Raw genomic sequence first — 23917 nt, forward strand, 5'->3', positions numbered from 1 at the left:
TAGAATCAGCACTTATTTCTTTAGTCTTTTATTCTGTTTTGACACACTAAAATATTAACAGAGAAAATGCCATGCCAGTGGATTAAAGAGGAGAGCTTTGGGTTTAACCAGGAATTGCATTTAATATATTGGAACTATTTAATTCTATACCTGTTTCAGTGTTGGCAACATGGACTGTCTTTTCTCCCAGGCTATACATGAAGATGAAGATGAAAATATTGATATTTGTTCAACCATAGTTCAGACTATTCTTGGAAATGAACACAAACACCTGTATGCCAAAATACTTCACCTAGTAATGGCAGATGGAGCCTACCAAGAAGGTAATCTCACTGTTTCCTGGCAATTATGGTTTGTCTTATCTTCTTCCTTGGTCATATACGATAGGTTCTAATATACTTTTAATTTGTTATATTGATTGGCTAAATTGATAAAAATGTGTTTTTTTCACAAAGGGTATCTTTATTCCTGCAACAAAACATGGCAAACTTTGATTAAGCATGCTGACCACTCTCATTTAACAGTATGTACATGTACAGCCCACTGCAACAATAGTTGCCTTATGAAAAGTGCAATATAATTATTTAACATCTGTAAAACAGTTAGACTTCCATCTTCTCAATCTGCGTAAAATAAAACTTTCAGAATTAAAAACAATTTTATCTCAAGAATGAATGAATTTTTAGCTAAAATAATATTTTTCTTTCCAAAACTCTACTTTTAATGGGTTGCAGTATCACTACTTTTCTGAAAAGAAAACTTCACCTGGCTCTTTATCCTATAATTGTCATTTTTCAGAAGAACTTGATGTAGAGGTACCATCCATCTTAGTTTTCAGGTGGCTCAGTAATACTTGAAGAGAATTTGTGTTGCTTGGGAGCCCTACCTAGCTTAGCACGAATTACTTGGCAGGCAGATAGTTCCCAGGTCTTTCAGAGTCACTCCATGAAATACCACACAGACCACTATCAGTGAAAAATGGTTTTGGGTTTTTTTTCTCTCATGTCAAAACTGTAACTGCAGTTATGTAATCTTAGATTTCTAATGATGGAAGTCTTTACTGGAGAGAAAAAAAAAATCTAAAATCTCAATTATTTTTATAGAAATCAGAAGCATTATATACAGACTTTAGAAATGTGTGCAATGATCACTATTTCATGTATTTCAATTTTGAAAAAATATTCTAATGCATGTTAACAAACGTCTGCTTTCTGCATCTTTTAAATTCTTTTACGAATGTGTTGCAATAGCAGTGAATAAAGGGTCAAATAAGATCATAGTTTCTATGGGGTTTATATGTAAATGCTTGAGGGGAAAAAAGTCTTAAAAACTAGTTTTAAAAATGTAATAATAAAAAAAAATTAATTTCTAATACAAATTACATTTTCCCAATTATTCTTTGCTACTGATATAGAATGACTCAGTAAGAATAACCAGTACCATGTTGGTTTCATGCTGTGTTATAGAAGTATGATAGAAAAGTGTCAGAAAAATATTTTTTCAACCACAATTTATTGATTTCATGACAGAATTGGAAAGATATATTGTAGTAGTTAATTTTTCAAGTGTCCAAAGGACTGGCAATATAGAACGAGAAGAAAATGGTAACTTATAGTGTTATCAGTTTCTTTTCCTTGCCACTTTGCCTTAAGGGTATTTTAAAACTAGTACTAAAAGGCTTAAATGACAAATTGCTGAAATGTTGGCATACAAATTGTAAGCTGTTGTCTGAGTGAATCCTATTAAAATGAGCTGACTTTCATCTTGCAAAATGCTGATTAACAAGTGGCTATTTTTAATAGCTTCAGTTCTACTTCTGTATGTTACGAATCTGTGGTAGCACACAAAAATGTAAAGAAAAAGTAGTTTTTACATTTCAGACATTTAAAGTACATGTACTTTAGTATTAAAGTACATAAAGAACTACATTTAAAGTAGTTCTTTAAATTTCAGACATTTAAAGAAAAAATCCTATGCTAATTAAGGTGAACAGAGGACAAGTGACAGTCGGAAGCACGTTCATGAGCTTCTGTCTCAAAAGTTTAATAGTCTTCAAATAAGAAAAGTTAGAAAATAAACCCATATTGCTTTTAGAGGATTGTTCTAACTGAAGCAGGCCACTTGAGATGAAACTATCTTAAATTCTCTAATCCAAGAAAGAGGACACGTTGTTCTGTATTTGTACACATAGTCCTTTCAGGGCATTTTGGTAACAGTCACCTCATTGGTGACTGACTTAGTGCTAATTCTTGCTTACTAAACTGTGGTTTCTAGTTAGTTTTGTGACCCCAGCTTGATTTTGTGTATGTGTTTGTCACTCCTTTTCACCCTGTCTCTCCCCCCTCCTGTGTTTTACAGATAATGATGAATAAACGTGACTCAGGAAATTCCTTAATGCTGTACTACATATCCGTGTTTGAAGTCTGCACAACTGAATAACGAATTGTAGTAGAGAATGTAACATGGGGCAGGAGAAGCAAGACTTCAAAAAAGAATGTTGGTTGTATGAAAAAGAGGAAAAACATGCCTTTAAAACTGAGATACCTATACACTTCTCTTGTGTGTACTTGCATATGCCTTCATTAAATATTAGATCCCCAAAATAAAAATTAAAAAAACCCCAAAACACAAAAAGAACCCCAACAAAACAAAAAACCCCAAACCCGTAATCTCTTAAATTCCAAAAGAAATATAGAAAGGAATACCTGTAGATATTCTGATACAAAACTGAGACCTATAATGTAAAACAGAATTTCTGCCATATCAATGCTTGGCCGGTATGGTTAAGCAATTGGAAGCTTTACTGTGTTGTGCAAGTACCCACACCTAGCTATTCATTTACATACTTAAAATAGCCTCTCTTTACACCTACATAAATTACTTCATTTTTATTGACCCTCGTGGTTGTATTTTAATAGCCTCTTAATCTAGTGGTCCAGTTTGAGTATTTAACTTTTTCTTAAGAAGAATTCTTGTATTTCGAAGCTGAAGGCTTCTGTCACTTTTTAACCAGTGTCATCTGAAATATCTTAATGGTGTTTCTAAATGAAGGCAAACTGGTACTTCAGTCATCATCGTAATGTCTGGGGGGTTTTTTTGAGATTGTAAAATTCATTTGGAGCTAAAATACTTTTTTCCCTAATGTTTTTCTTCCCCTTCCTAACCCTTCCCCAAAATCCCAAGTATTTAGCTCTTCTGAATTTTGTAATCTCATCAATGACAATGTAGTATGTTGTTGAATTGAAAAGAGTGGGGCTTTTACAGTTTGGTTTTAAATTCTTCCTGTTACACTAATGGCTCCAGCAGCCACGGGGGAAAATAAACCATTGCAGATACTTCTCCTCTTTTTGGCTTATGTTTTGTAGCTTGATTTCCACCACCCCAAAAGGAAAAACCAGGTTTCTTCGGACCTGCATTTCCTTGTTCCTCCTGTCAAAGCAGTACCGTACAGGGCAGACATTAGGTGTGCTGCTGTTTTCCAGTCATCATCTCTGGAACAGCTTTATTGGCTTACCCATACAATAAGTCTCTTCTTATAAATCTGATGAACTCTCAAACTTCCAACTGCCCTACTGGAGAAAAATAGACTTTTTTTTTTTTTCCCCAGCTGCAGCCAGTCACAATCTAAAACTGTCAAAAGTTACTTTTCCACAAAGTAAAATCAAGTATATATGTATTATTTAGAACTGTCAAAATATGTACATGATTTTTGTATAATTGTTTTATGGTGTTGTTATTAAAGGTTTGCCCCCTGAAAAGTGTTGATTTTTTTTTTTTTTAAACATAACCAGTTCTTAAAAGTAGACGAAACATATTCTATTGCAGCTGTATCCTGGGAACGTGTGATGAGAATAAAATTAATAATCATAAATGCCTTTAATATATTAATTTTTTTATATCTTTATTTACTTGATAAACACCTCTTGCTTCATCCAATGAGAAAGTATGATCATTGCTGGAAACAGTGCTGGTTCTGCCCTATGCTGCTCCTCTTCTCCTTCCCCTTCCTTCTTTTTTTTCTTTTTACTTCCCACAGTATATTTGGGGGCTTTTCTCTAGGCTTCTCTTCATTCCACTTTTCACTGCTGAATAATCTACTGAGAGAGATGATCCTCATGAGCTACATCATCCTGGCATTTAGCAAATACACTCTAAAGACTTTATTAAAGAATGAGTTTGCATTATTTTCCTTCTTCAGGTTTGCTTTTCAAATCAGACCTTGCCCACCTTTTAAGGGAAGGGACAGAATATAGGTTACCCATATGGAAGGAAGAAAATATACCAACTGGTGTATCCTGCACTCTATGGTTTTGAATTTTCTCAAGGTGATACAGTCTTACTGAAGGTAAAGGGTGGGGTGTGTGTTTAATTCTTAAATTGAAATCATACCATTACTGACATTCTTCATTTCTTAAGCAGTGTGCTGGCTTGCTTCTGGTAAGAATAATGGACGTAATCTGCAGACTTCAAGCTTTGCAGACTTCCAGCTTTACAGACATAGAGCTTTTGATCAATTAATGATTTGAAAACTATGCATAGATTGTGCACAGCTTTTCAAGAATAATCTTCAAACCTGCCAACCAATACTGGATATCCTTGAAATCCCTCAAGAGCTAATTTAGAATTGACACAGTAAATAAGTTTGTCTGCTAAAGAAATACTTTTATCTGAAATTTTAAATCCGTATTTAATGTACACCATAATGACATCAAGGACAGTCTGACTTCAGGAGGATTTATTCGTCTGTATATAATAACTTATTGAAATTAGTTGAGCATTTGGCTTGTATTCATATTACATTCACTATAAAGAATTTTCTGTTGTAATTCTAGTAGCAAATTGGGATATAGAGCAGTATTTTTGGCACAAAACATACTCTATAAACTATTTCATGTTGGGTCCCTGTCCTCAGCCTTTCTTCTTGACCCCTGAAGCCAGCCATAGTCCAGATGAGGAATCTTTAAAAAAAACCCCAACAGACCACAAACAAAACCCCACACATACACCCCTCCCCAAACCCATAATGCCTCTATTGTGCTGCCCTGCAGACATGACTGTAGTCCATGACACAACTCTCCTGGCTACCCGTGCTATTTATAGCCATATGTATGCCTTGAGTTTTCTGACCTGCAACAGAAAGGAGTAAAGCCCAGCAGCGAGGCAGCACTAGGGAGAACATGTCCTTGTGGTCTGTGGCAGGAAGATGGAGTCTCGGCTGTTGACTGGCTCTGTTTTGAGCTAACAGGTACAGTAATCCTACCCCGAGCATTGGTGCCTAAAGTCTTTTTCAAAGAACAGAGCCTGTTTGCTCTTAGTTTGCTGAACTTTGAGTATGTATTTGAAGTTATTAGTAGAAGGTGCTTCAGAAAAATGCATTACCAGGTTGGGCAACATGAACCAAAGCAGATCACTAACATTTCTGTGGTCTGATAAGCGAATGGCTGACTGAAACAAAGTTCCAGTGTACTGTATTGCTGACAAGGTTCTCTGTGTTCCTGAGACATCTACATCATTTATCAATAGTTGTTATTTCAGCTTTTAGTGCTTCTGTCTCCCCTCTTGCTCTGACTTGTGCATAAATGCTGTCTATTCAAATATGCATCCTCTATTAACCCTTTTGTTCTAAAGCTCTACAACCCTGCCTAAATCTGTTGAAAACTTACCGCATATTTTTGTAAGATTGGTTTTTTTCGCATTTGTTTGCGGGGGAAACTACACCCTTTCAAGACTCTCTGAGCTCTTAAGGTAACATTTACAATAGATAGCCTGAGCCTGCAGGTTTGTCGTGGGGTGGCGCTGCCGCCGCGCAACCGCCAGGTGGCAGCATAAGGGCCGGGAGAGCAGCGCCCCTCCGTCGCGGTGCACCGCCCGCTGCCTTCCACGGTGCCGCGGCTTTGCAGCGGGTGCAACCCCCCGTGCAGATTGCACTCTGCTGGGAAAGATCTACCTGGTCTCTAGGTAGGGTCCTGAAGCTGGTAGGCGGTGGGTCTGAATCAGCATTGAAATTCTTCAGTTCCTACGAGCTGTAAGTTTTTCCTTGTACGAGGCCATGTTCTGAAAATGCTGCACATCATAAACAAATCTTCCTATCTTTACAAAACGTTGTTATTCACAAATACTTTAAAAATCAAAAATACAGAGAAATATATAGAACTTACTCAGCTGGGTAACAAGCCCTTAGATCAGTCTCTCAGCTCATATCAGTCGTGCAATCCTTATGCTCCTTTTCCTGGGGGGTAGGGGGATGGCACGGTATGTCCAGTTTCTCCAACTGACTAGATGCAAATTTAAATAAAATATGACACTTTTAGCACAGTTATGATGTTGTGCATGGTTGGAGTCTGTATCAATCTTCCCCTCAGCCAGAGGGTGCGATAGAAGCATGCCCCTCACTAAATTACTGATTTGACTTTTATCTCTCCACTAAAAGCACCTCATCAAAGCTCAAGTGAAGCTAAGCTCTACTTAATTTTATTAACTCTGATAAACTAAAGACAAATATAGAAATTGGATTTTTCAACCCTTTTAAACATTTTTCTTTCCAAATAATTGTGTGCTTTCTCAAATCTTATTTTAACACTTGTGCATTCATGAGCCACGTAGACTAAAATTTAGCATAGAATAGAAACCAGTGGTTACCATTCCTAGAACATTTCTTTTTGCCATTTTTATCATGGCAGTTTAGATGGAGCAGAGTTTAAGTACTAGTTTTAAAATCCATAAAAAGCTTTTTCTGTTAAATTAAATCTGTGTGTTAATGCAATACACACTTCAAATGCATTTCCAACTCAATACGTTTTCCAGCTGAGCTGATGAATTCATCAATTCAAATAGTAGCATTTTGAACGGTTGGCTTGTGCAAGAGTCTTAAAGACACACTTCTTTGGCAACTGAAACCTTAACTGAACTGCTTCCATAAAGTTATATTAATTTGTAGTTACTTGTGAGACACATACACAGGAGTTCAGCTGTTCCTGCTAAATTGCTTGCCTTGAGCACCTCTGATCTGGTGCACTCTTCCAGATTTTATTTCCAAGACATTTTTAAACGAAGCTAGGATTTAGCTAATTCCATTAACTCTCTTTTTAATGATACAGTTTAAAAACTAGCAGAGTCAAAGACTTGGAGAGTTTTTTCCCGTTAGCTGCACAACAACAGCCAAAGCCAGGTGAGCTGCACAGTGAGAAAACTCCAGGGAGGTAGCATTTGCAAGTGTCATAGTGGCTGTGACAGTTCTTTCACGAGTCATCCCTGAGGTTGACCGTATCAAGTGTGAGGCTGAGGCATTGCATGAATCACTTCTGCTTGGCTGATGGATGTTCCCTTAGGGACTATAGTCAGCCAGAAAATTCAGTTCAGTTTTAAATAGCGCTGTGGCTCAAGCTGATGCAGACATGCTTGGAGGATAATGGCACCATAATCAGGTCCTTGACATACCCTCATTTTTGCTGTATCCTGCAGGCAGTCTTGACAGTAATCTCTTCTCTTAGGGGAAGGGATGAAGTATGCATTTTTGCTGTATTTTCAATACAGGATAAAACTTGCCCAGATTCAAATTTTAGGCAAAAACTCTGCAGTGCTAGCTGTCTTAATAAAATTTTAAATCTCAGGCAATACTTCAGAGATGCTGTTTTTTTCCTTCTGTTATTCTCCCCATCAGCAGTCAAGGGTTCTCATTGCTGTTTGTTTTATTGCTGCTAGAACTATTTAAAATGCTATCATTAGAGTAGTTTGGCAAAAGTAAGGTACGTAGCCTTTTTCTGAAGAAGTGATTGCTTTGATGGGGATATAGAAAAGACAGAAGAGCTGAGATGCCATTAATGATGAGCTAGAGCTCCATCTGTTGTGGAGCTACACCAACACAACCACTGCTTGAAGGGTCTGTCAGTCTCCTTTTTTTAAACTGCTGTAGCTGTGGTACTTCCTCTAAACTCTGTCTCTTCCTCTGTATTGAGCCGTAACAACTCTCGATAAAGATGTCTAAAAGACAGTAACAAAATGCATCTAATGTGCCGTTATTGTAGCGCGCTTAGTTGATCCTTTCCCACTGATGTTGGTTTTGATAACTTACATGGCAGTTTGGAGCATTTTGGTCTTGTTCTTCAAACTTTGTAAGAGGAAATAAAAAAGTGAAGATTATGGCAGTTGAGCTGCTCTAGAGAGTAAATTTGGACTTAACACTTGACATACTTTTATGCCTTTTTAATTCTAAGATCTATTACTGTATTTTATGTTTTCATGCTTAATCATTTTAAAGCCTTATTTAGTAGATCTGTATTTTACTGTTAGTAAACATAAATGGAGAATTATATCCACAGCAGTAAAACATCTCTAATGTGATTTTTAGCCAGTAATAATACAGCATTTTTTCAGCTGTTGAAAAGACTGATTGCACTGAACTGTATATCCTGTTTCACCGTACATCAGTTGTTAACGATCACAGTGTTCTGAATAACTTAACTCACTGTATTCACTTAATTCCCTGCAGTGCCTCCTCTCCTCAGATGACCACTATTGCCTTCTCTCCATTGGGCAATCTTGTTTGTCCAGGAAGAGACTCCAGCAAATTCTGACTCTAACTGACAGCAGGGTTAAGCATCGCCAGCTGGGGAAGGGAGCACCATTCAGTCCTGGCCTGCAACCTTTGTTAACCATGCAGTGATACTACAGGAACTAGTCTGCTCAGGTGAGTAATGGATGGATCTTCCACCGCAAATACCAGTATCCAGCCAAACGTGCAATAGTGGAGGATGGATGAGCACGGTCATAAAGCCTCCCTCCTCACAGTAAAACTTAAAGAAAGCTTGAGTCAAATCCCACTGCGATTTGTTAAGATGCTCCTGCTCTCAGCTGTCTATTCCTTCCCTCTGCTGATGATTATCAGCACCAGCAGAACGAAATGTGCGCCCACCGTCGTGCTTCGGCACAAAGCACAGCATCATTGATTAAACTGCTGAGAAGATGGGTTTGAGCCAAGTCACCAGACTCTGAGCTGCAGTTGGTGAGGATATGAACACATCTTCCATTCTGCTTATTCTGCCACAGCGAAAGCAATCTCCATCAGAAGGATAGGGTATAACAGATGGAGCTTTAACTTAAACCACTTTGTAAGAGTTCCTAAAGCTCATCTGTCAAGGATGGTGCAAGACTGCTTGTGCAGTGTTAGAGAAATTTATGCATGAACATACAATGTGAACTAAGCCTGCTGAGGAGCAAAAGCTGTGTAGCATATAGTATTTATCTTGCATTAATCAAGTTGTGATGTATTTACTTAACACTATTTTTGTTTTCACTTGCTGGCAAAAGTTCTCACAGATGTTTTATTCTGCTTTACAGCAGTTACAAAGGTGAGAAATGCATAACTGAAATAGTTTAAAAAATCTACTAATTGTGAAATTGCCTGGTTTATCATATGATAAACCATGGGGGCTTGTTAGAGGGATCACACTAATCCATAATATGAAGCAGGTCAGATCCCTTCCTACAGTCACTAGCTTTAACAAAGCTCTTTGATACCTCAACTCAGGTATTTTCAGCTTAAATTCAGAAGCCTTGCATGCAAGGCCTGTAAGATGTGGGGTCTCTCCTGCCCCTCCATTCTGCATTTCTGTCTTAGTACTGTCTGAAAAATACGCTGCTCGCTTAGACTTATGTTGATGTTCACGGAAATTGCAGGTACCTCATTACTGGAAATCAAACCCTGATGCTTTTTCAGCCTTAGGGAACTGTATTTCCTTGCCATAGGTTAAAAGAGAGGTCAGAAGGCTTTGTGATCCTTGGACAGAAGACTGTGTAGAATAATAGAATGAACTAGGAAAAAAAATGTGCTGAAAGCATCTGGGAGGTTTTTTGTGCATACTCGACAATATATTCTATACTCACTTTCTGTGACGAAGTTTACTGTTACTAAGGCCCAGAACGAGCCAAATAAAACAGCAGGGAAGCCTTCTCTGTGTTTCTTGCCTCCATTTCTTACTAACATTTTTACATTCACTCACTCTCTCTTCTAATGGAAGCTGGGGGAAAAGTGCCGAGTACAGCACTAATGACATGAAGAAAAACACTGAACGAAGCAGCAGGGAGGCCAAGGTTTCAACCACTTTCCCTCCCTTGCACAGAAAAATTTCAGTGACCTCTTGACACCTCCCATGGGAAACTTTAAATTGACAAGAGTATTTGCCAAGTAAATACAAAAAATGGCATTAAAATAGTATTGTTTCTGACTTAATCCTCCTAAAGTCAATGAAAGTGAGTTAAGGTTCCCACAGCAGCTATAATGCACTAACCTCATTCTAGATGGCTCTGTATGTGGATATGTATCAGGATTGATTAAAAAACACTTCCATGAACTCAGAAGTAGTATTCAGTTGGGAAACTGAAAATAAAAATGCCAAAAAATAAGTTACAGCTTGTTCCTGGATTATCCTCGTATTTTGGTTAAAACTACGTTTCATGTTACACAACACTACCTAGAGTCAAAACATTGTCAATTTGTCCTATGAAAACAAAAGGGGAAGGCATTTCAATTTAGTTATACCCCGATTGTTTAATCTGCCGTGTTTTTGCTGGGGTAAGTTACTAAAGAATGATTGTTGGGACTCTTGGAAAATAGTCTGGCTTTATTATGTGCCATTTGCCAATTTCTATTCTGCAATCTGATGACGAGGAATGGAGGGATATTAGAGTACACTGCATCTCAAGCATCTCCATACCATTTCTCCCCACGCCTAGAGAATGCCCCTGCTACCCAGCAACGCTTGCTGGTCATTACTAACTCTGATCCTGCTTGTTAAGGGTATTCCAGGAGACAGGTCACTAAACTGGAGATCTGTGGCTTAGTTGTGGGAGTTGCCCCTTTGCTTCCTCTCCAGCAAATTAGTTAATTTATTCTGCAGAAATAACCGCATCTATGCCAGTCATTATCTCCCCTCATTTGTCTTGCCTTCTCTTTCCAGTCTTTTTCATTATTAGTTGCAAAGTCTTCAACGTACGAGGTAACTCTGACTTCATGCTCCCCATCATATAGAAAAGGAACAGCACAATAAATACCATAAATAAGAATGTTTCCAGAATGCAATACCAGAGAAATGCTCACTGACTAATGTGAACTAGCACACAGGAAAACACCTAGCACAGACCATTTGCCAATAACTGTTTTGACCACAAGCTGCCTTAGCTGTATGTAAAGACCGTGATTAAAAATACATCCCTTTTTTAGTGTAGGTGTGACCTTAGAGAAGAATGGTGATAGAACTGCATTAGCAGTTTGCAGTGATGCTTGCGAACAAGTTTTTTGGCACACTTATCCATTGTCAGTGCCCCAGCCACATCCACACGCAGAGAGATGCTGTTCACGTTTTCTGGGACGTGTGGGAAAAGACGACTTGAAAATGAGTTTGACTATAGCTCATATAAAGCGTGTATTTAAGAGGTATTTAAGGGCTGGTTCTTAGCTAAAGGGATGGAATCCAGCTGCCTGTTTTCTTTGGCCCTGAGAGTCAGTTTGATATGATTTACATTTTCAGAGCTGACTTCACAAAGAAAGAGCTAGAGGGTTGGTTTTGAGACTTTTTTTTTTTTTGTGTGTGTGTGTGTTAGCAAGTAAATATTTTACAGTCCGAATTCCTAGTTCCACAAAATCAGTGACTCCAGGCTGTGGGACAATATAAGTAAGCACAAAGGCTGGAATTTATTGCTAGCAATGATCTATGAGATAAGATTTTCAACTAAGTCAGTGCGGAGAGGTCTCTTGCCAGATGCGTAGGAGTGACTGTGACACAAATCTACCAAAAAAAAAAAAAAACTTTGGCAATCCCAGAGCGATTATATAGCCTTGTAGTGCTAGCAGCCTCAGAGAATTCATTTTGCGTCTCAATGTCTTCATTGACTTAAAAGCCAAGTCCCAAGCTTTAGAAAAGGAATCCAAAGTAGTGCCATGAGTACTCCATAAATTTATCTCACTTCCTTAATCTTATTTTGAACAAGGAAAGTTTTGGGTATGGGTTTTGGGTTTTTTTTTCTACATTCCTCTGTTTGTAAAGAACTGTGGTAGCAGAACGATAGTGATTCTGCAAAAAATCACTGGGGATCTTGTCCCTTTATTCCCTTATGTTCATCCCAATGTAATTCAAACTTTCCTTCAGAGCCGAGCTACATTGGAAATCCTTGCTTTTTGCTTCCAAGATATCACAGACAAAAACAACACAACATGGATGGTACACTGATCACATCCAAACCTCTGCCTATGTCCTTTTGTAAGGGTACTAGAAATTGCAGATGACTGAAGCTGTAAAGGAGCTTCTGTACCTTTCAGACAACACAAAAAGTGTAATTTGTGCTGATGGGAATACAACTTTCCTTGTAGCTGGGGATACATTCCAAAAAAGGAAGCTTTCAGTCAAAGAAAATGATTTACCTTGGTATAAGGACACTGCTTTGACTATTTTGGGATGGAAACGTTAGTGCACGTTAAATGCTGTAACACATTTCAATTTTTTGTATCCTAGTATACAAACTCTTACAAAACCTATCATCACTCATGTTATGTTTGATACCACAGCACAACTGTGTAAGTGTGGCAGAGATGTTTGAAAAGTAAACATGCTGATAATTCTACTTGCCTGTCAGATAGCTCTGCCCAGCATGCAATTTTAGTAGGAAAATGCTATTTTAAGGAAATAAATCTCTTTGAAAAAACTAGCTGAGCATGCTTTTAAGAACTAACATGACAACTCTTCTTTTTGGTTTGGTGGGGGTTTTTTTGCGAACTATCAAACTGTTGCAGCACTCAAAATTCTAAAATGGCTTAGTTTAGAATTTAAACAAACTAGCAAATTCTTCTTGTAGATTTTGCTCTAAAAACACTTGAGTTTCATATGGAGAGATGTCACATATTTATCCTGGAGCATGTTACCTCTCTGCTCCTTTACACAGTCCCTGCTTCTAAGCCTGGGAGTGTGGCACAAGCTACATTCAGACTCTGTTCTGGGACAAAATCCAAACTGACTCTCACTGCAGAAGAGATGTAGGTGAAGGGAGTGCGGTGCTTTCTGACAGATTTCCTGATTTGGACAGTAGGAGGAACTGCAGGACTCACCATAAAACACACACAAACCACAGTACAGTCATCATTGCTGTTTCTATACATTTCTCATGCTTTAATGACCAGAAAAGCAGAAGTGTTTTTTGAGAGTTGCTCCTTTGTAAATGCACTTCCAGTAACTGCTCTTAGAAAAAGACACCTAGAATAAGGTGTTTGTTAAAACCCACAGAAATCTTTGAGTTTACATTATGTTGTGATACAGTTGTCCAAAAGAGAAATAACATCCCTTAAATCACCTGTCATAGAGCCTATGCTCTGAGTGGACTTGAAAATTTCTCATCCAGAAAGACTGAAGGGGGTGCTTAACATATTGTGAAGATACATTTGGTATGAAAATGTGAAGATGTCTGAGGTTCCAGCCTGCTACTTTTTGGAGGATGCTTTTCTGAGAATAGGAGCCTGAGGCTTTGGCCAACAAGGAGGGTTTGCTCTAGGAGGGTTAATGTGAATGCAGGACCCCTCTAGATAAAACAGCACAGTTCTCTGAATTCTCCCCTGTTCATGAAACTTACTGACTAGCTTTGTCTGTCTCACAGGATTTTAGAGAGTAAAGCTGTAGTGCATTTCTAGAAATTCAAAATACAACAAAAGACAGAATCTAGGAATTGTAGACCTGACACGATGGATACAGACTTCTGTCAATGTCCACAAACTTCCTCCCTCTGCACAGTCCATGTGCAAAAGTACCTCTGACTCTCCCCAGCAGTTCCACCTCCTCCTATCTAATATTGTATTTTTTTTGTTCAACTAGTGTACATGCCAAGTATCCAGTCTCTAGACATTCAGCATCTTTCAGATACTTCAGTAATGAGGTGTGGTAATGAAGACTAAGTAAACTTTTATCAGTGCCATCAGGCTCACATTCTTCAGGGACATTTTGTAGTATTAGAATGGAGATTGGACCTGGTTTTGTTTTTCAGTGCATTAGTGTATTTTAGTGCATTTGTCTGCATGTTTCAAAAGATTTGCAGGCTAACAAGTGGAATTCTATTCTGAAATCCTTCATACCACTTCTTAGTTAAATTTCCCAAGGAACTAGATATAACTATAGAGTGCATCTGTCAGCCCCTCTTCCCAATTATTTATAATTAATTGGCAAACCCTGAAAGAATATTTGTAAATATATTAAGATTCTATAGGTTTTATGAAAAACAGTAGTCATATCCAGAAAAGATCTAAAATGTGATGTCCCCCCTACAGAAAAAAGTACAGTAAAGATCCAAGTTATCTCTTCTTGTTAGCCTGCTGACTTACCAGCCAGTATTGCTCAAAGCCAGGCACTGTATACACTGCCTCGTGTTTTAAAGACAGAGGAAAAACTAAAGACACTTGGAAATGTGATAGAAACACGAATTATTGCAGTAGTGTTTAGGGAGGAATAGAAAGCATGACTGTTTTGGCAGAGAGGGCTGAAGACATGGGAGGAAGCCTGTAGGTTGGTTGGCCCACAGGAAAAAAGAAGGTATCAGCAAAAGGGAAGGAGGAATACAAAGGACATAGTGGGTTTATTGCACTAAGGACATAGAACACACACAAAAAAAGAAAGAAACCAGGTGTTACCAGTTCTGCTACTGACATTTTGTCTTTTGCTGTTCCGCATATTGCCCTTTGCTTCTTCCTTTACCCAACAGCTTCAAGATGAAGAAAACCAGGATATGCTGGAGAGAGAAAAACAAAAAAAGTTTATGCCTGAAAACCAACTTCAGAAATACTATTTATTACACAAAAAATGTGTAAAAAATGTATTCACAAATATGAACAAATATTAATAGACATTATAATTGTAGAAAGCCAGGGATTTGAGTAACTGGAGGGCCTCTTCCTTCAAATCTGTGTTTTTAATGGTCCGCTGCTCTGTGCAATCTCTCCTTTGCATCAATTAGCTAATAAAAGTTGTGCAAGGAACTAATGAACTGTACATAAGAACAGAATGGTTTCAAGAAGGGAGGTCTCCTCATGTAAAAATGTGCAAAATGTACAGTTCCCTGCTTGTGGCTGGAAGTGAGAATGAATAAATGCTTCTATGTAATAGCAATTCTGTTCCTTTCCGTCTTGGTGTCAGACTATTCCAGCCACTCTGAGTCAAACACTTCATCCGTAAGAGGGCAGTGGCAACCATCAGCATGCACACCCACAGTTTTTTACATAGATTATATTTGAAAATTAACTACTGCTGCTACTCAGGAAGTAACATATTTATCTGATACTCTTCAGAATGTTTACTGCTTTGGCTAGTATACCACAATATATTTAGTATTTTACAGACTTTACAGAAAACACTATCAAAGACCAGCCCTGATAAAGGGCTAATCTTTTTATTCTGCTTCCATGAACTTTCATCTTGCTTCCCTGGTATACCACCTGTATTGTAAATTCCTCTACCATTTTAATAGAATAGTTTACATTCCTTAGGCAGCAAACTAAGTTTAGACAACAATAGTTGTGTTGCTTACAAAACTAAGCTGGAGAGACTGGCAAATTATTACCATGCAACCTCGATGAGATCTTTTGGAAAAGCTATGGCCAAAAGGGAAATCCAATTGTGAGATGAACTTTTGTTTAGATTAAAGTAGTCCCTATTTTAAAGGTACTGATTATCCTTCATTCTGCAGTAGCAGTGCTGACACAACAAGATAGAGGAATACTACAAGACTTGGGAATATTCATAAGTATCAGATGTTTATACCCTTCTCTTCAATTGATGTTACCATACTCCCTGGAAAGCAGAGACACAGACCAGAACCCTATCTTTATCAGTTTTCCTAAACTCCAGAATTCATGGGGGAGGAAACCTTATTTCTTAATGAACTGTAGATATTTAGCACTTTCAATATTTCTACTCTACTACTACTAATAAATTTTTTTAAAAATTAGAGATGTATTCAGCGTGAGCATGTATTTGGAAATCATAATAATCAGAGTAGCATTACCATAGGAAAGAACCAAGCTAACAAATCCAGAAAGCAAGACAGAAAAGCCTATCACACTATCAATTTACACAAACCTACACAATCCATAAAAAAGAAAAAAAAGCTTTTTATATGCACACACAATTCAGTAAGAAGGACAACAAACTTAAATAGCTCAAAACTACACACAAGGAAGCTTTCAGATTGCTTCCTTTCTGAGTTGCAGCAGGCAAGATCTTTTATGGGAACTTCTCATTCTCTAGCATTTCTCTAGATTTCTCTCACCATCCATAGACAAGGTGCCTCATCCAATTCAAAAAGTGTGCTTTTTAAAAATTTTTTGCTATTTTCTTATATGTACTTTAAAGTGAACTTTTTCATTCCAACAGTCTTGTAGAAAAATATTTCACAAAAACAGCCTCCAAAGCAAGCACTTCATCTCCTGAACATAAGAGCGCGTGTGTGAAGACAGACACCTATTTTGGGCACTTCCTGACTCACTTGATTATTTAACTGAGCAACAAAAAACTTTGTTATCCTACGAGGCATGCACACCCGAGATAAATGCTTTATGCTGCAGTCGACCTTATCACAGAGCGGTCTGCAAGGGCCTGGGAGAGCACTGCTGCAGCCGGGGGCAGCACCTGATGTGATAAGGCACCCACCTGTTTCCCGCACCCACCACCACGACGGCGTCTGACCACCGCCCAGAGGCGGGAAACGCCGCCGCTCCGCCGCGTCCCGGCCTCGCCCCTTCCCACCGAGACGCTGCGCCCTTCACGCCGTACAGCCCGGGGCAGGCCCGTGTAACCCGCCGGGAGAGGCTCTCTCGCCCCACACAAGCCCGCTCCGCCTGAGGAGCATTTCCTTGGCCGGGCCGCTGCAGGCTCTGGGCACCCGGACTATGCGGACGCGGAGGCGCCCGGCTCCTCCTTCCGTGGGGCCTGGCAGCCGCGGGCCCACACCCCGGGCTTGATTTACCACAGAGAGCGGGGGGAGTCCTCCGATCAGTCGCCCGCTTTCCCCACCGCCCAGGCTCTCAGCTGCAGCCCCAGGTGCCTGGCCGGCCCTCCCCCCCCGTCACGAACCGGGCGGGAAAGCGCCTCCCCACCGGCGCGGCAGCGGATTCCCCCGCCAACCGTCACCCCACAACACCTTGGTGACGGGGCGGTGGGGAAGAAGGGGCGGCCGTCGCGGCCCTGCCTCGCTCCCCGCCCCCTCCCGTGAGGGGAGGTGCTGCTGCTGCTGAGGGGAGGTGGCCCGGGCCGGGCCGGGGGCCGCCCTCCTCGCGGCCCCCTCGGCGGGGCGGTGCCGGGCGGGGCGGTGCCGCCCCCCGCGTCAGCCCTGCGCGGCGGGCGGGGAGGGGACGGGAGCCTCGGCGCTGCCGCGGCGGGAGAGATACCGGTGGGGCCGGCAGCGGCGGCTCCTCACGGGAACAAAGCGGGGGCGGCGCAGCCTCTCCGGCCCGCTGCGGCGCCATACGGTGAGAGTCGGGTGAGGGACGGGGAGGGGGGCGGTGCTGGGCCTCCCCGGGGACCCTCCCGCGCCCTCTGAGGGGCGGCTCGGCGCGGCGGAGGGACCGCAGGCCCGACCCCCCTTCCCCTCACTGCCGTGGGGCGGGGTGACAGCCCTCTGTCCCGGGCCTGCCCCCCGCCCGCCTCCTTCCCCCCGCCTCGGGATGCACCTCTCGGGGCTGCCGGCCCCGCTCACTCCTCTCCCCGGCGGGCTCCCGGAGGGGTGCGTACCGCCTGGCGCGGGGTCTGCCTGCCTGTGAATCGTTCTTAGAGGGAGTGGGGAAATATAAATAAATAAATAAATAAAGGAGCCGGTACGGACGCCGAGCCCGAAAGCAGGTAGGCGTGGGGACGAGCGCCTCGACACGCGTCCGTCGCCCGGGGAGCCGAGCGAGCCGCTTCTGCAGGCCGGCGGCGGGGGCTGGGTGGAGGCGCTCAACTTCGCCCGGAGCCTGGCCTCTGCAGCCCCCGAGGGGTCGGACGGGGCTGCGCGGCCGGGCGGGCCCCCGCCGTGCTGCCACGGGAAGCGCGGGGGCAGCGGCCCAGGCGGGGGCTGGGGCTGCCTCGCCGCGCCAAGTACGCGGGCGCGTAGCGGTGGGGAGTGCCGAGCTCAACAAGCCATTTTCTCCCCTGGTGAGATTGGTGTGAGTTCCCGCAGAATGATAGTTTTTAGGGGGCTTCTTGGATGTGGGATTTTTTTCCCTCCCTTTTCCAGCCCCTGGCTGCATACCCTTAGGCTGACTGAAGGCTTGCCTCTGCGGCTGCATACGCAGCACTCGTGTTGTCCTAACGATATGGCAGTAGCACTTCCTGCTGTAAATCACTTCGCGATAGTTTTTGAAGCGCTTCTTAAAGGCGGCACTGTAATGAGCCCTCTTGTCAGTGCCTATGGTATGCTTAAAACTCTGAGAGCTACAGGCTGTTTTCAAGACTGATGTGTGTGCTGTGTTGTTACTTTTCACAGAAATGGTAGAAACGTAGTCTGCTATTGGCTTAGTCCTGGCATAAATGTAATTCCCCTTGCGATGCCCTATTAGTGTATGCTTTGTTGTTTTGGACCACACCGTGTTCTCGTTGTGGAAAAGCTAATTTCAAATAAATGTTCAGCAATGCAGGTGTATTAAGCAAGAACTATGAAAAGTAAGCTTTATTATAATACTGTACTGGGGATAGCTCTTCATTCTGGAATAATATGAGCAAATAGAATCACTCAAGATTAAAATTTATGGGAACTTGAATTTAAAAGCCTTAGCTGTTAGCAGTTGTTACAGTATTTTAAATAGCTATATTAAGGTATGTTGCTGTTATTATTTTGCTATTTTGATGTTCCTTTCATTTATTGAAAATATCTACTGAATTAGTCTGGAGATCTTTTCTTTTGGTCTTTGTATGAACATCTTCATATAAAATAGTCTTGCTGACTCTTTTTCCAGCTTATTAATGCTTTTTTTCCCCCCCTCAAAAAATTTCAGAGCATGGTCAGAAAAGGAATGGATGTAACATGATATCCTTGGAGCGCTCAAAACACACAAATTCTGTGAAGGTTTGTTTTTTGGTTAAGTGATACGAAGAAAATGGATGAATCAGCTTTGCTGGATCTGTTGGAGTGTCCCGTCTGTTTAGAACGCCTTGATGCTTCTGCAAAAGTCTTGCCTTGTCAACACACGTTTTGTAAACGCTGTCTCCTGGGCATTGTGAGCTCTCGAAATGAACTTCGATGCCCAGAGTGCAGGACTCTAGTGGACTGTGGTGTTGATGAACTTCCCAGTAATATTTTGCTTGTCAGACTACTGGATGGCATCAAACAGAGGCCTCGAAAACCCAGTGCTGGTGGTGGGACTGGTAGCACAAATGCTTTAAGGGTCCCCATCAATACTGTAGCTAACTGCGGATCGAAGGACCTGCAGAGCTCTCAAGTTGGACAGCAGCAAAGGGTGCAAGCACGGAGCCCTCCTGTTAGGGTAAGTACTACCTGGTGATGGTATTTTGATGCAATAGTATCTTTTCCTGCACTGTTTCAAAATGGTTGATGGCCTCTGTTATAGGATAAGGGCAGTCAGATAGTAAATACAGCAAAACAGTATTTTTGAGAGCTGTTGTAGATTTTTAGCAAAACACATCAGCGTTCTTATCAGTATTGGTTTACTGTTATATAAGCACCAGTAATAATGTGTCCTTATTAAAACTCTCAGTTGTTGAGGTAAGAAGAAGAAAAGCGTCTCAATACCTTAATTGTCATATTAAAAGGAAGTAAAATAGAACAAGATAATTTATGTAGAGAGCTTAAGTAATTGTGAAGGATAAACATCTTGTGAAGAATACTTGAAATTGTTCTTGGTTTGCCAACTACAGGATTAGAGATTTTATTTTGGCTCTTGCGCTTTTGGTAATGATTCTGACTATCAGTAAATTTCCTTTGAATTGGATTTAATGGATGTTAAACATGAGCAGGGAAGTTAGGTTCTTGTTGAAGGTTTTGCCATTGGCTTCTAAGGACCTATGTCTTTAAATCTCTTCCTTTAAAAAGAAATCTTTGAATTACTGTGGCCTTATAAGTTGTTTGTACTCTCAGTCCTGTCCCCTTCTTTAACTAGTTTTTCTTCAGAGTATTTTTTCTAAGTGATTTAGAAAAATCTATGTACTGATGGCAAGACATTGCCTTCTGTCTCTACTCCTGTTCCTTCCTGGGATCTATGCAACCTGTAGACTCTGTCATACCTTATAATCAAGACTCAGTAGCCTCATTTATGGTTATTCATTCTAGAGCCTGTATCAGGAGGTACAATTTTATGAGATGACTGACTTTGCTCTGTGTTACCTAGTGACAAGACAGAACAGCTTCTCTAGAAGGTCTTGCTGCCCACTTGGTGATGCTTGTGTATTCAGACTTCCAGTGTTTGAAGTGGAGTTTCTGAATGGTTTGGGTGATTTCTTTCTTGCAAAGTTTATTTTTTAAGAAATGTCTCAAGGAGTTCCAAGCAGAGGGCTTAAACGTGTATTTTGCAAGACTAGTCTTTATTTTAAAGTATAGCTGAATGATTTAGTTTACTTACCCAGTGAAGGAAGCCTTACACTGATTTGTCCTCAGTTGTACTTACATGATTGGAACCTATTTAAAACATCTTAAATACAACTCTTCAGTTTGCATGAGGATTTAAAATACTGATGTTCTTCCATGAGATTGTATTGTTTTCTCTGCTTGGTAGAGACTCTCATTAGGTTCTTTACTTTAGAATATAAAAACAATAATTTTCATGACGCTTCCTGTTAATGAGTTTTGTTCTGTATATAGATTAATTGGTAAGGGAGGAGAGAAGATGATGTGGGTTTTTTTCTTTCAGAAGGTAAACCTGAAAAAAGTACTGCAAAGAAGCTTCAGCAGTATCAAAACCACTCGGGTCTTCTCCAGAATCTTAAAGTGTTTACCACTGTGCCTTACATTTGCAAAAGCTCTTTGATTTAAAACAAATCAAAATACCCATATAACTTGTTTACATATTTTTGTGTCGATCTTTGTAAATAACTGTGTATTCTCAGAGACTGCTTTTCCTCCAGAAAGGCTTCTGGTGCAGCAGTGTGCTGCATGTGTGAATGACTGCACTTCAGAGTTTCTCTGAGCCTTATTAGAAGAAATAAAACTGAATATGGAATATTCTCTCTCTTTTCTTAATATTCTATAATATCCTGTTGTGCAACATTTGCATTTCGAGATGTTGCACAGAGTAGAAAGTGATAACATATGGAATGTTGCTTCAATTTATTGGTTATGCTGTACTGTGTGCCATTAAAATTTTGACCATGTGCATTTCTCATGCAATTAACTGATACTCAGTGTATATTAGTGATAGATTACAACATTTTACATCAATGAATACATCTTTGTTTCTGGGGTTTCACAGGCATTCTGTGTCGTCTTTCTTTTGGAAGACAGGGAAAGATGATCTTCTCATCTTTTCTCCTCTTTGTCCAGAGCCTTTTCTAGGAAGGCAGTAATTTTAAGAACTCTGAGGGATAAAAAGGGGTAGATAAGAATTTTTAATTTTTCTATATGAAAAGTGATTTTTTAAAAATAAAAGTCCAGAAAACAAAATGCCAATTTAATGGACAATCTTGAAGTGAATGCCCTACTTGTTTTGCGAACTATAACATAAAGACAGTTACAAATATGGTTCCTCTCTGGGAATTGGAGAGGAAAATCTGTTTCTAGATGAGTGGCAGAGTCAGATTTCCTAAACTAATTTTGCTGAAGGGGAACTAGTAAATGAAAGTTGCTGTTACGTTAAATGAAGTGAACGTGGATGAAGGCTGTCAAGTCATAAACATTCTGCTTATACCCTGAAGTAATACTAAGCTCATAAATGCCCTTTCAGAGGATGCCATAATTTTCAGAAAAGGTTAATACAGCATGTACTGCAGTGTGATTTCCTGAACTGTATCAATGACTACGGAGCTGCTAGCCCTGTTATTGGACAGTACTACGTATATTGCATTCTCTGTATATATGTGGTGACACATGGCAATAAACAAACAAATGGTTCCTTGAGTCTTAAAACTAATGAAGCTGGGTGGGTGGTGGGGCTTAACAAATCTTGTGCCTTGTGTCTCCCCCACTGCAATAACCCTGTCTCTTTCTGTAACCTCTATAATCTTTCACCACTGTAACAACTGCAGTTTCTCCCTGCAAGTTCTTAACCTCCTTCTCTTCCCTGCTATTTTGACGTATAAAGCCTTCTGTGCCTTTCCCTGGGTACCATTTGGACAAAGGCAGCATACTACTGTAACCTTGTTTGCTGACTGCCCAGCTCTTCTGTTCTGAGCAGCCAGCTTGCCTGGGAGAACAAATAGTAGTTACGTTGCAGCTTCCTCTCTGGTATGGATGCTAATTTAATGCTTTTATATTTCTATTTTTTTATTTTTAAGTAAAAAACCTTCAGCTAGGTTGACAGCTTGGAAGAGCTTTAAGAACTGCAGCCAGCTGTCAATTCTGCTTGGGACTAGTCATCAGGAGCAAGTTATTGAGGGTTGTTGAGGGACTACACGATCACATGAGCCTTGTTTCCTTCAACAGAGCATATGAAAATTTTAGGGTACTTGGTTTCAAACTTATGCTCATATTCATCTTGTAATTTTCACAAAGTATATCAAACAGGTATTATATTAAGTTCCTTATGGTAGTTTTCCAAGGGTATGCTTATTGCAGGAGTCTTAGCTCCTGCTAAACATAGCTGTGTACATAAGTTGATAAATGTTGGAAAGCTGTTCTAATTTCTCTGCTAGAGGATAGATATAAGATGATACACATTTAACTTGTCTTTTCCCTTGAATTTGTATGTGCCTAAGATATACCAATTTCCCTGCTAGTTTCCTTATAGTCCAAGTTTCTGAAGTTAGGGCTGTCTTCTCAGCGGAACGTAGAGCAGAGTTGTCTAGATAGTCTGAAATCTCATTGCTGTTGCAGACATTTTTTTAATAATGTTTTCAGCTGTTCTCTGGACCAAGCGTAGGCAGGAAGAGATAAGCGAAGGATTCAAATGATATTCCTTTACAAAAGAAAAGCATGAATAGCTTAAAAGTTTGCTATGCCTAGTAGAGTTGACACTTATGCTGAGTAAGAATTGATGGTGTAATTTGATTATATTATACTCTATGTCAGTGGGAAATCTTATCAAGAAATGTTACAGTGCAGACAATGGGAAAGTCCTAAAGCTTTTCCCTTTTTTCTTGTTTTTATTCTGGAAAGCTGATAGAGACCTCTGGTAATACCACTTTTGGTGAAGACTTCTTGAAATTAGAGGGTAAAGCAGCATTAAAGGCTGTTAGAAGATGCTCATTTAGGTGTTAAAGGTGGCTTTCTAACTGCATCAGTAAATTTTTGCTCTGTGCATTCCTAAACCTTTGTGTTTCTACTGGGAACTGCTAACATCTGAAATGTTTGCGAAAAATTTTTATAAACTGAAGAGGAAAGAAAAACCCACAAACAGAAGGTTGTTCCATGAGTTTCTACTAATGCTCCACTGTGTTACATTGTAGTGTAAATCCACACTTCTGTTCTCATGCTTGTGTAACATGGGAAAGCAACAGTAAAATTTTCAATTCTCACATCCATACTGCTGCAGCAGTGGTCATTTGTGATCCAGTAGCCTGCCTGGGAACTGCTGAAGCAGCTTTAATGCCAAAAAGGAAAATAAATGGAGCCAGGTTCTCTTCGACAGCTGAACTTGGCACACGACTTGGGGCAGTAGGGACAACGGGCCACCTTCTGGTCTATGAGGACTTCAGCAGGTAAGACTTCTTGGCCTTTGGACTTGATGCAAGATGTTAGCAATTGGTTTTCTTTTACACTAACCACCCTGGAGAAAAGAGCTCAGGGTGACAGCTCATGCAGTTTGACT

The 23917-nt window shown here is 40.4% G+C and overlaps 2 protein-coding genes and 1 long non-coding RNA gene across 12 annotated transcripts in view; 2 read left to right on the top strand and 1 right to left on the bottom strand.

Moving 5' to 3' along the window:
- NEK1 (NIMA related kinase 1) overlaps positions 1-3758 on the top strand; it is a 51606-nt gene extending 47848 nt beyond the window's left edge. For all 7 annotated transcript variants that reach the window (XM_054823549.1, XM_054823546.1, XM_054823551.1 and 4 more), the window contains 2 exons: positions 191-323; positions 2359-3758. In XM_054823549.1, coding sequence (XP_054679524.1) covers positions 191-323; positions 2359-2372 — 147 coding nt within the window. In that variant the 3' untranslated portion in view covers positions 2373-3758. The remainder of the gene's footprint in view (positions 1-190; positions 324-2358) is intronic.
- Positions 3759-3788: 30 nt separating this feature from the next.
- LOC129205656 (uncharacterized) lies at positions 3789-17293 on the bottom strand. Of its 3 annotated transcripts, none has more exons than XR_008576813.1 (5): positions 16993-17158; positions 14679-14760; positions 6159-6275; positions 5948-6063; positions 3789-4097 (listed from the first exon to the last, which is right to left on the bottom strand). It is a non-coding gene; the product is annotated as an uncharacterized LOC129205656 (long non-coding RNA). The 3 variants fall into 3 exon arrangements; XR_008576812.1 differs by having other exon boundaries at positions 3791-4094; positions 16677-17293; XR_008576811.1 differs by having other exon boundaries at positions 3791-4097; positions 16677-17293.
- A 53-nt stretch (positions 17294-17346) lies between these two features.
- The window catches only part of SH3RF1 (SH3 domain containing ring finger 1), an 89696-nt gene continuing 83125 nt past the window's right edge, over positions 17347-23917 (top strand). Inside the window, exons 1-2 of one of the 2 annotated variants that reach the window (XM_054823554.1) lie at positions 17347-17494; positions 18998-19486. In XM_054823554.1, the coding sequence (XP_054679529.1) occupies positions 19100-19486 (387 nt within the window). In that variant the 5' untranslated portion in view covers positions 17347-17494; positions 18998-19099. Of the gene's footprint in view, positions 17495-17716; positions 17865-18997; positions 19487-23917 lie in introns of those variants that run through there. The other variant, XM_054823555.1, reaches the window with a different exon arrangement.

This window comes from Grus americana, chromosome 4 (assembly GCF_028858705.1).
Source record: "Grus americana isolate bGruAme1 chromosome 4, bGruAme1.mat, whole genome shotgun sequence".
Taxonomy (NCBI): Eukaryota; Metazoa; Chordata; class Aves; order Gruiformes; family Gruidae; genus Grus; species Grus americana.